This window comes from Cyclopterus lumpus, chromosome 14 (genome assembly GCF_009769545.1).
Source record: "Cyclopterus lumpus isolate fCycLum1 chromosome 14, fCycLum1.pri, whole genome shotgun sequence".
Lineage (NCBI taxonomy): Eukaryota > Metazoa > Chordata > Actinopteri > Perciformes > Cyclopteridae > Cyclopterus > Cyclopterus lumpus.
The window spans coordinates 15612355-15625856 of record NC_046979.1 but is presented as its reverse complement, the minus strand read 5'-3'; the positions used below and the strand labels follow the sequence as shown (position 1 = coordinate 15625856).

General features: G+C 42.6%; 2 protein-coding genes across 3 annotated transcripts; one reads left to right on the top strand and one right to left on the bottom strand.

Moving 5' to 3' along the window:
- Positions 1–1212: 1212 nt before the first annotated feature.
- On the bottom strand, positions 1213–7884 carry LOC117742728. Its single transcript, XM_034550321.1, has 2 exons — positions 7262–7884; positions 1213–5142 (listed from the first exon to the last, which is right to left on the bottom strand). The coding sequence occupies exon 2, from the start codon at positions 5134–5136 to the stop codon at positions 2908–2910; it is 2229 nt and encodes a 742-aa protein (XP_034406212.1). The 5' UTR covers positions 5137–5142; positions 7262–7884; the 3' UTR covers positions 1213–2907.
- LOC117742729 (charged multivesicular body protein 1b) lies at positions 7860–10928 on the top strand. Of its 2 annotated transcripts, none has more exons than XM_034550323.1 (8): positions 7860–8107; positions 8780–8877; positions 8966–9112; positions 9243–9311; positions 9447–9554; positions 9649–9692; positions 9917–9989; positions 10226–10928. In XM_034550323.1, the coding sequence occupies exons 1-8, from the start codon at positions 8092–8094 to the stop codon at positions 10268–10270; spliced, it is 600 nt and encodes a 199-aa protein (XP_034406214.1). In that variant the 5' UTR covers positions 7860–8091; the 3' UTR covers positions 10271–10928. The 2 variants fall into 2 exon arrangements, with proteins under 2 accessions (XP_034406214.1, XP_034406213.1); XM_034550322.1 differs by lacking the exon at positions 7860–8107 and adding an exon at positions 8210–8380 and having other exon boundaries at positions 8785–8877; positions 10226–10387.
- The last annotated feature ends 2574 nt before the right edge of the window (positions 10929–13502 follow it).

Here is a 13502-nt window from a genome sequence, read left to right as displayed (position 1 = left end):
ACGATTCATATTTTGGAATCTTATTTTCTTAAAGTAGATGGCTTTTAGCGTCGCCTCGATGCATCATATTAGTTGATGACGGATACAACAGTAACATTCTACTGTAGGTGGATTAAGATTACGTGATTGTCTTTTATACGCAATAATTTGATTGTATGTGTGTTTTCTTTTTTTTAATAAAAATAAATACATTTTAAAAAAAAGATCTTAAAATGAATTTGTTGGTTTTGGTTTTCTGTCTCAATGTGTGTAGGTCTTGTTCTTAAATGATTTCCTGAAGCTTCTGTTCAGCCACTGTTCACTTAAACAGAGTCATCTGTCGTCTTTTTATGACCGTATGGTCATAAACCATCAACCCAGAGTACGGTGATGTACCGTCGTAAACCTCACAACCATCTGCAACTGCAGTAATGCGCTGAGAGCTGGGGTGAGTCAGACGAGGAACAAACGAGATTGAGCTGTGACGCACCTTCTCTGCCACACCTAGAAACTGCAGAGGTGCTGGAGCATCATGGGAATTAAAATGGATCAACGCATGAAGCGGTAAAGGTCACTTTAAAGGGTGCTAAGGGGGCAAAGCTATGTGTCAAGTGTATAGACTGGTATGGAGGACACAAAGATGACTATGGAGTATAAATGAGGTCATCAGGTGAACTTTGTGTTCGCTATTTAATTGGGATTAGTTCCAATAATCACATTATTAGGATTACACGGTCTGTACGTGTGCATAAATGAAGCAACCGACAAGTGATGCTGGTGTTTTTCATCAGATAATTGGGTATTAGCAGTGGAATACCCAAATAGCATGTATAGTCTTCTATGTAACGCATTCAGGAACTAAGTTAAATATACCCATCAACCTTCAGATATAAGCAGCTCCCTAAATAGAGTATAGTTTTGCAAATGTCCCAAACATTACAAACAAGTGTTCTTGTCGTGCCTAACAGGATATTCTGACAGTATGTCTGTGTTCTCCAGCAGGAGAGTGACAGTTGTGAAATTGCCAAATGGCCTTTTTGGTTTTAAAGTGACTTCAAATGTAATCATTCAAATAAATGAATGATCCAAACTGTACTTTCTTAATCATGTTATGTCGTGCATGTGCGTAACCACACACCTATGGTGCCTGTAATAAGGTTTGGAAACTACAGCCTGAGGAAATTAAACCAGTGACAGTGAATCTCAGACCAAATGGAAGACTCCAGACAAAGAGCGCTTGTGTTATATTTATTACAACAGTAACGCAACAATCTGAGCAACTAGATATCATAACAGGAATATTTTAATTTCTCTACTCGTGAAACAGTTCTGTAACGATACACAACACACCCAAAGTCTGGAGATAGATACATCACTTCACGACTGCACACAGTATTTTCAACGTCTTCAATATTTAGTTGGAGATTCACGAGCATGTCATCACCAAACACCATCGTTACTCATAACAGATATGTGCATTTACATCATGCTTCAGTCTCAAATTGATTGTTTGAACAGCTCACATGTGCTTATTGTCTGTTTTTATAAATATGTATACCTATTACATGTACTGTAGCTCTGCATGTACACAGTGAACACATAGGGACAGAGTCACGACCTGCTGGATGCACGATGACACTCGGTCCACTCGTTCACCATGTCGTACACACAGGAAGTCTATTCCGCCGGTTGGAGTTTTCGGCAGGAAACCAAACAAACAAGACAGCCGAGGCTTTCTTCATAAAACCATCAGGAGGTGAATTCTTGTGATGCATCTGGCGTTGAATAACAGCTAAACATCTGCCACTGATCTACGGGGCTGTAGCAACATTATTATTATTCCTTTTTGTATTGTTCAGCTTTTCTTTGCAGTGCAGTTAATAGCTGCATGAATAATAATAATAATGTTCAAAGAAAACATTAAAGGCCTCGGAAACATTTGCCTTCCAGTCTGAGAGGGTTTTTTCCACCCAATGTTTCACTGTTTTTGTCATTCATGTGTCATTTAGCAACATTTAAATTAAACTCTGTTGAGAGTTGCTGTGTTGTTTGCACATGATGCCAGGCCACTGCCAATCAAATCAGATTAAACCCCACCCACACAGTCCATGATGAAGATGAAACTCTGAATAAGATGTTTTCCTAAGGTCCTCTCTCACCGCCCCAAATAGTTTTCATATACAGTCCCTAATTGAACCTACTTGGATCTCTTGTTTCTACCTTTGAAATAAGTTGTTTACATTCATAAATATAAAACCTACGGTAACATGGACACACCACAGGACATGTTGTCTAATATCCGCCCTCAGTAAAAGGTTCCCTATTTCTATACGGTGAATACACAGGTATACTCACGTGCTGAAACTTACTCCACAGAGATTCACAAAACAGCTATATGAGGGTTTTAACCCTCAGAAACATTAAGGAGTTATCATTAATCAGACTTTTGCTGCCAACAGGTGTTCCATAGATTATGTGTTATTATGTTGGAGAAGTGGATCTCCAAGCCTTAGAGAATTGTCACATTACAACATTCTCCTCACACGGGATGATGACCAGCGTAAGGAGCCCTGCCTCATATCGCCGAGCGGAAACAGACGTAAACAAAGTCCCTCCACTGGAATGAAATCCTCTCTCCGAGCTCTCGAGTGAGTGGGCTCCAGGCATTTCTTTCCTTTCCAAAAGTGTTCATCTTGAAAGGGTGACATGCTTTGCCTCCAGACCCCTCTTCAGGCCATTTTTTTTTTAAAATGATCTTTCATGTCATAAGCAGTAGGGGGACGAGGGGGACGAGGGGGTTCGAAGCATCATCAAACAACACTGCGCCCGTGGTTGCTTGTTGTTTTTAAAACTTCCATTTGTGCCTCTGCTTGCAGAGCATCGTGCTGAAAGCGGCCTACATGCCTCCCCGTGGGCACGTCACTGGAGCTACACCAGGCCCGTCTGCATGTGGACGTGGAGCGGGTAGGGGTGGTAGACGAGCGGCGGCTGGGCCTGGGTGATGAAGTAGCTGCTGTAAATTGGCTCCGTCATGTACGGTGCCGGCTGGTAGAAACAGGTGACGTTGGCCGTGTTGGGGATGGCGTTCTGCTCGCCCAGCACCCTCAGAGCCAGGACTGTGATCATGTTGAGCGTCTGTCTCCTCTCGTGTCCCATCAAACACACCGTGCTCTCGTCTATCACGCGCCGCAGGGTCATCAGGTAGTCGTACTTGCTCGTCTCCTCGTTGCCAAGGAAATGGCACTGCGAGTAGGCCTCGATCTTACGCTGCTGCTCGCTCACATCGGGAAAGTCGATGAAGAAGCGAGAGCACATGTATCGCTCCAAGGACTTGATCTCTGTCTCGCTGGCCGGTCTGAAGTTCCTCACAAGCAGGTCGCTGTACTTCAGCAGGCCCCCACCCCGGATCTCCTCCGGGTTGTGTGTGGCGATGAGACGGTGGCGGAGGTGGTCCATCGCCTGTTCAAAGTCTCCGTACATGCACTCCGCTTCCACGGTGATGGCGGGCCCCCCTTCTGCCCCGGCCCATGAGCTTGCCCCGCACCTGTTGGGGACAGTGTCCGCCTGCTCTGCTGGTGGCTCATTGATCTGAGGCTGAGCATGCACTGCACGTGTGTGGATTTGTGCTCGTGAATCCGGAGGCTTCTTCGAGTGTTTCGGCTTCACAGTTTGTTCCACCGTTTCGTTGGAGACGGTCCCATCCTGAGGCGTGCTGGCTGGATGGCATGAGACAACTGTGAGGGCGTCTGCGGCCTCTGGCTTGGAGGATGCAACATTTGAGCCATGAACGTGAGCACCGTCCACTGAAGGAGGCTGAAGTGGTTTGGGTATGTCTATTGGTGGAAACAGCTGTGTCGTAAGATCTGATAAATCAGTCAGTAAAGACCATTTCTCAGGAGTACTGATCAACTTCCTTGACATTTTCCTTTGTAATTTTGGTGAATGGCAATAGTCCGGTACAACGCCCTGTGATATGCTGCAAGTTTTCTTCGCTGGAGGAGGAAAGGAATATTCATGATGTGAATATTGTGGGCTTGACGTATTTTCAATGCTGCCGATCACTTTGAACTGAGTCATCTCCGCACAATGGACGTTTTCCTGTGGAGCTGCGGTTTCTGTTGATTGGGAAGCTTGTGATGCAGACGGCTCTTCACTGCTCTGCGGCTTTAAACAGGCATGCGTCATCAGCGGATCCCTGACATCTGTGTGTAAAGTTTCAGGAGATGGGACTAAAGGATAACCCCTGTGGAACTGTCCTTTCTCTTCTCCGTTGCCGTCACAGAGCTCAAACACAATGTCCTCCTCTGAATGAACATCTTCTATGCCATCTACTTCCTCCTGCTGTAAGGCGACGGCCTTGTGTTCGAACCCCTCCTGGGCCTTTCCATCCACATGCAGAACCTTTGTATGTGGATGACCTTTCTCAGGCACAGAAGCTGCTTCATTCGGGTTTGGAATTTGGCCGCCAGAGTCTTTTTCAACATCCCGCGGAACGCTTGGTTTCTTTTCTTCCTCACTGTCTCTTTGAGACAAATCCCCAGCATTCAATGCCACCTTTCCTCCCTGTTTCCGTTCAGTCTCCCAGTAAGACTCCAGCACACGGTCTAATATTATCTGGAAGGAGTCCACGCTGAACTCAAACTGTCTTCGAAGGGAGCTGATGAATCGGAGCCCCACGGTGTTAGCTCTGTTGTTAGAAAGCGAGATCAGGCTCCATCTGTCGTGCTCATTAAAGACTTTCACCATCTTTTGCACGTAGGCCTCCTTCATCGTCAGGCAGGTGATCTTCCGTCTGTTAACTCCACAAGGGAGGAGGTCACGTAGGCTGCCCAGCACCACCTCCTTTATCACCTGCAGGTCCTCCTGCCGGGGCAGCTCCACTCCAAAGATGATGTCTAGGTCTCGATAGCCCATGCGGTTATCTCTCACCAGGACGTGGCTGGCAGTCGCGCCATTCAGCCGTATATCTTTCACCTGGATGTCTCTTTCGATCAGCCGATCCTTCACCACGCGAATGATGTCTTTCGCTCTCACCTGCAGTGTGGGGAAATTCCCTCGTCCGTGGATGGGGATTACCTCAGTCAAGACCTGGTCCAGAGCTTGGATTTGCTCGAGGGTCAAGTTGTGGAACCTCTTCTCCGCTTGAAGCTCCATCATCCTCACCTGCGAAACATAGGTCTTACATATCACATTGTGGTTCATGTGAGGAATCATGGCCGGTGGACGACTGAAGCAGGACAACAGAGTATTAATATTTTTTTTTAAAGCCCTTTTCAAAAGGCAATGCATGGAAAGTACACAGAAAGACTTAACTGTATCATCCCAGCACCTTGCTTACATGCATCCATCCTCATTTGATCATTTGAAAGTCTAGGCCTTCACAGATCCGGATCAAGAGCCAGTTTTTCTTCAACATATAGCAAAAATGGGAGTAACATACTCAAAGCGACTGAGCACTGAGTGATAATACCACCAGGTGAGTGATTGAATATAAGCTATAGTGATGCACTGTAACGAATATGAGTTTCCCATGTTGAACTTCTCTGTGTATTTGCATGAGGTAATACAACAAGCGACAGGTTTGTCTGTGACATGCAAATAGTTTGTGCTGTGTACATCACAAGACCAGGCAGGCAGCTTGAAAACTGACACAGTTTGCAAAATATTCATATTAAGCTCTGGCTTAATATGAATATAAAGTATTAAATGCTACAGTTATGCTCTCCTATATCTGTTTTCATTTTTTTTAATGCAGAAAATAGATAAACATAGTAGGAATAATTAATAAAAGATAACCGAACAATATATAACATAGATGGACGATAATTTCTAATTTCTACATAATACTTTTGGCACACATCTGGAATGAATTTCTGATTAAGTAAAGACATTTAAAGATGTTTAAAAAAGAATTATGAAAATAATAATATTAAGTGATATTTAAAGTACAGATGGAGCAGCAGTAAAGGAAATATAGGGGCAAAGACCAGTGGCAAAGATGTAATAAGATAAATTAATTCCCTCACTAAAATAAACCAGATCTCCTTTTAAGAAATAATAAAATTAAAGTAGATAATAAAAAGCACTTTATAAGAATTATTGTATTTTTCATTGCATGAAGTAAAAGAGATGATGAGAGCGTTCATCTTTCAAAACACCATGAGGATCCTTATTAACTCTAATATTGTCATGAAGGTAGACGGTAAGAAGGTTCTTTAAAGCCTTCTGGCTATGGGCTGAATATTTGCCTCAGAAGTGAGTGAGTCAGTGTACATCAACGATGACGTAGCCTTTTCCCTTTTCCCTTGTACGAATACAATATTGTCACATTATAACAGCAGGAATAAGCACATCACTATTCATACAAATCATTAAGTGGCCTATGGTTCAACCACCGGATTATATGCCTATTTATTTATTTATGTTCTGCATTTAAAACAAATAAAGTTTGAATACAGATATAGGAGATCATAACTGTAGCATTTAATACTTTATATTCATGATTAAGCCAGAGCTTAATATGAATATTTTGCAAACGGTGCCAGTTTTCAAGCTGCCTGCCTGGTCTTATGACTTACACAGTATGAACTCAGCTGTTGATTGCAGAGTGTGTGAACATCCTCAGCCTATGTTAGTTTGAGGGGGTCATCGGGGTAAATGAAGGCCGGGGCAGTGAGGACACAGGGAAGCACGACACACAGCAGCCTCTAGTGAATCTCAGGGGTTACATCAGCCCCGGTCCTGCAGCAGCACTGCTCCTCTACCACTTGGCCTCTTTATAAATAAGACTATATGAGTCATACAGCCCCTGAATGAAACATCACTCGTTGGCTCTCCTGGATTATCTCCCTGTGCGCCAACAACGATACAAAATGCACCACTTCAGGGGTGCTGTGCATAGTCAGCCGGGTGAATGGATTACAGCCTTTTAAAGACTATTATTCTACCTATAGATTGATCTGGAGGGCACACATACATTTATGGACATGTCAAACACTTCCATGACCAACAATATTTTGCCCATGCAGGCCACTTTTTGTTCTTTGATGTATAAACTCAAATAGTACCCATTAATCAACTAACTAAATCAACACATCACTGAAAATGAGCTCATCGTCTGTATTCTATGGTGCATTTATCCTCGCTGAAAGACATAGACGGAGGTCTCAAGTTCAACAGGCTCATATCTGGGGCAATACACTGGAGGAGCATAATAACATGAACTGCGTTTGTCCACGCAAAGACACAATCATGCAACAGCCGCACAGTTTAAACAACTCACCTGTGTTGCGGTCAAAATGAAATGTAAAGTGAAGCCAATGGCAGCAACACAAGAAAAGCGAAAGAAACGGTGAGGTATCCAACAGGTTTCCCGACCCCGTCAGAAAGATTGGATGCTGAAGTTAACACGGCAGAAGCACTGTTTCCATGGCAATCAGGCGTCACGAAATGTACGGTAAATCACGACGCTCGGTCTCCGCGTCTGCACGACAACCGCTCAAGTTTCAACCCGACGGGGGGGCAGGCCGCCGCGGGGCCGGGCGAAGTGACACGAACACGTTGATAAAGTTTGACTTCGCACTGGCGGAGAACAGCGACGTGTCAGGCGGAGCGAGCGGCGTGCTGTTGCGGGGTTGAGCATCACACCAGGCGGGGTGAGTCATCCTCTCTCCCCGCCTGATCCACTCCATACATCTAATCATCAGTCAGTTCACCGCCCACTGCCGCGCTGCTTCAACGCCATGACACTTTCATCATATCAAATGACCAAATAACACCACGAAACAACAAACGGCTCACGTGTCAATGTTAACGGTTGTTGTTGTTGTTGTTTCTGTTTTTCTTCTTCTATTTCATTCACATTTTGCGAGGAAGGAGGGGGGATGAGGGGGGAGGCAGCTCCCTCGTGACGTCAGACGGAATACCGCCACCACGTGACGCTGACGTCGTTCATATTTTGGTAAGACATCAGGAAGTACGGAAGAAAGCGAACGGAAGAAGACCGAAACCCGACGGGCTGAAGTTTCACTGACAAGTTTGAGCTTTTCTTTCGCCGACTGGCCGCCATTATTTCATCGCGTAACTGTTGGACTCGAGATAAGTGGCGTCAAGATGCCGGCAATGGAAAGTATCCTTTTAACGCTGCGGTGGGACGTCAGAGTGTGTAGCGTCAATACGGAGGGGGGGGGCGAGACCGAGCACAACAACATGACGAGGCCGGTGAGTTCTGTCCCTGACACCCGGAACACCGTGAACACGGGAGGTGTTGGCCCGAAACACAAACGTTGGCTTACTGAACGACCTGAACATGTCCTCGTTATTTACAGACGTCGTGAAATGGGACAGAGCTGGGCCGAAGGCCTCGGAAGCTTCGAGACAAATGGCTGGAAATACAACAACCGTCAGTTGATATACAATTCAACCATGTAGTCGGAGTGTCACTTAACCCCACGAATACAGAAGTAAATAGCCAAGCTTCGACTTGATCTAATATGTCATCGTGTTTGACTGTCTTTGATTTAATAACATATTAATACATTCACAGGACAACACCAGTTAACGCTACATACCTGTATGTGTCACTGCACGTCTACTCAGTCAAGAGTACCGTTTTTCCAATTATGTTTATTATTAAATGTCAGACTGAATGCCGGATGTTGTATTGCTGATCCAACAATTATTAGCAGAATCTAAGTTGAGATAACTACATCACACATTCAGAAGCTTAAAGCCATTTTTCGTTATCAACCTGTTTGTTGTGTTTGTTTGGACTTTGTGTCTCCTTAACCTCATGTCCCAGAACAGCTCTTCAATTTAAAGTTCGCCGCCAAAGAACTCCAAAGAAATTCCAAGAAATGTGACAAAGAGGAAAAAGTAGAGAAGGCTAAAATTAAGAAAGTAAGTGTCCCTCAGAGGCCGCTAATCAAGATAACCAAAGGCTAGATTTTACTGTACCGCCTTATTTATTTATTTTTACTGTCTCTAGGCCATCCAGAAGGGGAATATGGAAGTGGCAAGGATCCATGCGGAGAACGCCATCCGACAGAAGAACCAGTCTGTGAACTTCTTGAGGATGAGTGCTCGGATAGATGCCGTGGCAGCGAGGGTCCAAACTGCAGTTACAATGAACCAGGTATGTTGAATACTGGGTCACTGCATACTGCCGTGAGACTTGAGGATCAGTGACGGGCTGAAGAGTTTCATTTCAGACTTGAGAACGTGTGTATGTTGTCATTTCTAGTGACGGTGTTTTATTTTTTCAGGTCACAAAGTCTATGGCTGGAGTGGTGAAAGGCATGGATGCCACTCTGAAGTCTATGAATCTGGAAAAGGTAGAGTCATTTACACAAAAACAAATATTCTCTTCCATATTTCTTTTTAGCCAATAGAATGTAGTTGTCACAGTAGTCGGTAAAGAAAAAACTCCTCATAATTATAAAAGAATGTCTCAATCCCTTTTTTTTCAGATTTCCGGTCTCATGGAAAGATTTGAGCGCCAATTTGAAACTCTGGATGTTCAGACGGCCCACATGGAGGACACCATGAGCAGCACAACAACACTCACAACACCACAGGTATGTTTCTCTCCTCTACTCTTACATGCTTTCTTGTTGTCGGTTTTTTTATAAAGACAAACACCTTCACTGTAAATCTCATGTGTGTTTTCAGAATCAAGTGGACTCATTGATGCACGAACTGGCTGATGAAGCAGGGTAACCGTCTTCATTCTTTGTGAAATGATGTGCGATCGCATACACAGGTGTATGGTGTGCTGTCTGAGACTGAAGTCTAAATAGAGCATGTTATTGAAACAAAATTGATAGACATTGACAAGAATGTTTCTGACGGTGTTATTCAGTGTAATGTGAGCAAACCCATTTTGTTTGTAATCTAATAATGAGGTTTGAATGTTGGTGTGTGTGCGCGTCATGTCTAGATTGGACCTGAATATGGAGCTCCCTCAGGGACAGACGGGATCAGTGGGTACCAGCGTGGCCTCTGCAGAGCAGGTACACGTGCATACTTGATGTTAAAATTGTTCTACATCTGGCAAAGATACACCTTAAATATACATACAAAAGATCATAAACCGGATAGCTTGTAGCAGTGTAAATTAAGGGTTTAACATGTAGACTGAGTGAAAAAGAAATGTATTGGTCAAACAATGACCTTCAAATCAAAATAACCCTGATTCTTCTCTCATCTTCATCTTGCTCACTGATGCTCTGCTCTTTCTTCTCCAAAGGATGAACTGTCTCAAAGGCTCGCCAAACTCCGAGACCAGATGTGAAGGACAGCTGCATTGGACTGGCACCGTCCTGAATATTACTCCCACACAGCTTTTATTGACATTGTGTATTTTCTCCTCTTTACATCTCGTGTCTCTTTGTAGAGGAGCTACTGTATCATTGTTTTGTCCCGCGGATACTAGCCCTCGTCGGTTGTGTATTATTAATAATAACCTTTGGATTTCGTAAACTAACTGAGATTCTGGTTATTGAAAATGTATTTATTTCTTAAATATACATATTTACATATGAATAAGCTCTAATGTAACTTTATTTTGTTTGATATGTATACTTAAGAACTTCATACATTTTGTTAAATATATATAGAGCGTGGCAGTTATGTTATTCATACAACAACATATCATTATGGTGAATAAGCTTGAGTTTAGAATTACATGTTATCTTAATACGTGCATGATTGCAGAAAACAAATCTGCTTTTTCTCTTGATTTCAGAGTGTGAAAGACTTCCCGGTTACTGTTGAACTGACTCCTTGTTTAGATTTGTTGTATTTTATTTCTGAGGAATATTTCAAGAAGATACCGGACTATTAGCCCGTGTGTTTGTCTGCTCATCTTAAGCATATTCACTGATCATTTGGGAAGGGGTTACAGTATGGAGACTACATACTGTAAGTAAATAATAAAATTTTATAATACTTTTATCTCTCTGCCTTTTACTTATAACATACACATTTTTATTCCATCTGTTGTGAAATATCCATTTTGATAATTCACTGCAAAACAAAGTCATGTGTGTTTATATACGATATCCATGGCATACATTGCAGTGTGGTTTTATGTTGAGGCTTTGTCTCATCCAGCTGTCGGCGAAAGAGGAGACAAAGGGTCTCATTTATCAACATTATGTAGGTGCCGATATTTGTAGAAAATGTATGCCATCTAATGAATAACCCCCAAAGAGCCAGAAATATATAAAGTCTTAGAATAAAAATAATTAGTAGGAAATTCAGTGCAAAAAAAAAAGAAGAAAAGTCCCGTTATATAAATGTGTAATACCATCATACAAAAGAGGACACCAAGTATTTCAGGTGTGTGTAAAGTGGCTCTCTTTGCTTTGTATTATTTCTGGCCATGTCATTGTTTCTCTCATTTGCTCATCAACTCAAAGAAGACAAGTGGTCCAAATCAGCTGCTCTCTGTCTTTTCCCTTTTGTCTGTTGCTGCTCTGTCCCTCTTGGTAATCATAGCTCTCTTCAAGAGGAAGTCCTTATTTAAATGTTCTCCTCCATTGCATGCAGATGAGGTCAGTGAAATCACCTCGGGCTCTATTACAGCAATATCTGTGTGAGAAAGACCCATTTGGCTTCTCTTCAACTGAAGCAGTGACAGTTGGGAAGGTTTTGGTTATTGAAGTACGTATTGAGTCTTGGTATTGAGGGCAACATGTCTGTTTAAGGACAGTACAAATAAAGTACTAAGTACATTAAGTAAAAATGTGAAATGAAATGCCAAGTGAACGCAGATTGCGCTGACAAAAGCTAGGAGGCTCGCCCGGACGTGACGTCATGACTATTTACCGCCATCTAGTGTCCATTGTCGGGAACTGTAACACACCTTTACCACGGCGTTGTGGAGAGACAACAGCGCGTGCGATTACTGACAGTGGCAAGCGGCAAGTATCATTGTTTTTTCAGAATTAATAGGCAGGTCCACTGCTTTAATCATCACCATCAATCAGTCTCTTTCCCAATTAATCTCATAATTTCTTCTATTGTCTTTTTATTGATGTGGAAAACCCCTCTACATGCATCGACGTTTTTATTGCATTGCTGTCTTCTCCTTTTTCTTCACCCGTGTGTGTGTGTGTGTGTGCGTGTGTGTCTATGTGTGTCAGTACAAAGGTTGAACCGGAAATACGTAATCGAGTGTGTGGGGGGTCTGTTCTACCAGTGTGTGTTTGATTCTTTGCATGTGTTCAGTCTCTGTTAACAACTTCACCGCAGGACCATTTCTGGACTCAACCTCAGCTACAGCTGCTGTTCACTTGGATTCTTTGCAAAATGCAGTCCGCTTGTTGGATCAGACACCAACAGGCCATGTTATATGTCTGTCTACAGAATAAACCGTTGAGGATGCTCAACCAGCGCAAGAGAAAGCCATCTGGTGGTCTTGCCACTACCGAGAAGAGACCGTACTGACGCCTGCCACAGGCGTGCCACTGCGGTGCCAGTGCCACACAGAGGATCTCAGCCTTGCTGGCGTTGTGGTTGTTTTCTTCTTCCTCCACTTTCTTTCGGTTTCCTGGTCGGGATGTCTTGAGGACTCTTATGCCAGTGACAAGGCAACATTGTATAATGTGATAATATATAATGAAAATAATATGCTGTGCACCCTTGAACACAAATCAAAATGTGTTTATTGTCCACTAAGACAACACATAGCTTACAAGCAGATAATCAAGCATGGAGTGAAAACAAAAAAATTAGCAGCCAGCAACCCCAAGAAGGACCACTTTCTTCTCACATGATCTAAAAATGTTGTGTGTGTGTGTGTGTGTGTGTGTGTGTGTGTGTGTGTGTGTGCGTGCGTGCTATTCCAAATCAAAAGTTGACCCAACGGTTCATATTTGAACTGCATGCAGAAATAAACGGATTACTTCCTACATATTATTTACAATTTAACATCTCAAGTCTTATTGTAATTACCTTGTTAGAGCATAAGTTCGAAAAAATATGTCTGATGTTAAGTATAAAGTCCAGTATTTATTATTTACTTGAGTTACATTAAACTCATTCTTAAATGTACTGCCAACCACAACACAAGAATCTAGATGAAAACATTCGGCTAAACATGATAAATCTGTTTATTTATCTGTTAATTTGGATTGTTAATATGCTATACTACACGTTATTTTGTGCCAATGAGCTAAAAGTGACCCAAAGACCAAAGTGTGTACATAAAACATTCAGATTTACACAGATGTGAATGCAGCCCTTTCAAATGCCTTGAATAGTTCCTTATGAAAAAATGTTTCACACTTGGTAGTAGCAAATACAGTATACATAGCAAATATGCATTAAAAAAATGTGTTTCCCTTATTCAATCTTGCACTAAATGTACTAATAGTACTAAACCTATTTTGACGCAATTAAAGGAGAAGAAGGCGAGGGGATAATTATCCCTGTGTATTGCCTGTTAGGCAATTTTATCGTTATGCTTCCAAAATACTCTAACTGTGTCTACTTTCATAACCTTGATTTAAAATATATAT

Excerpts from the sequence above, each read along its gene's own strand:
- LOC117742728 (XM_034550321.1), bottom strand. The coding sequence starts at position 5,136 with ATGATGGAGCTTCAAGCGGAGAAGAGGTTCCACAACTTGACCCTCGAG.
- LOC117742729 (XM_034550322.1), top strand. The coding sequence starts at position 8,288 with ATGTCCTCGTTATTTACAGACGTCGTGAAATGGGACAGAGCTGGGCCG. Across the intron at positions 8,381-8,784 it reads TGGCTGGAAATACAACAACC|CTCTTCAATTTAAAGTTCGC; the intron begins GTCAGTTGATAT and ends GTCCCAGAACAG. Across the intron at positions 9,693-9,916 it reads GAACTGGCTGATGAAGCAGG|ATTGGACCTGAATATGGAGC; the intron begins GTAACCGTCTTC and ends CGTCATGTCTAG.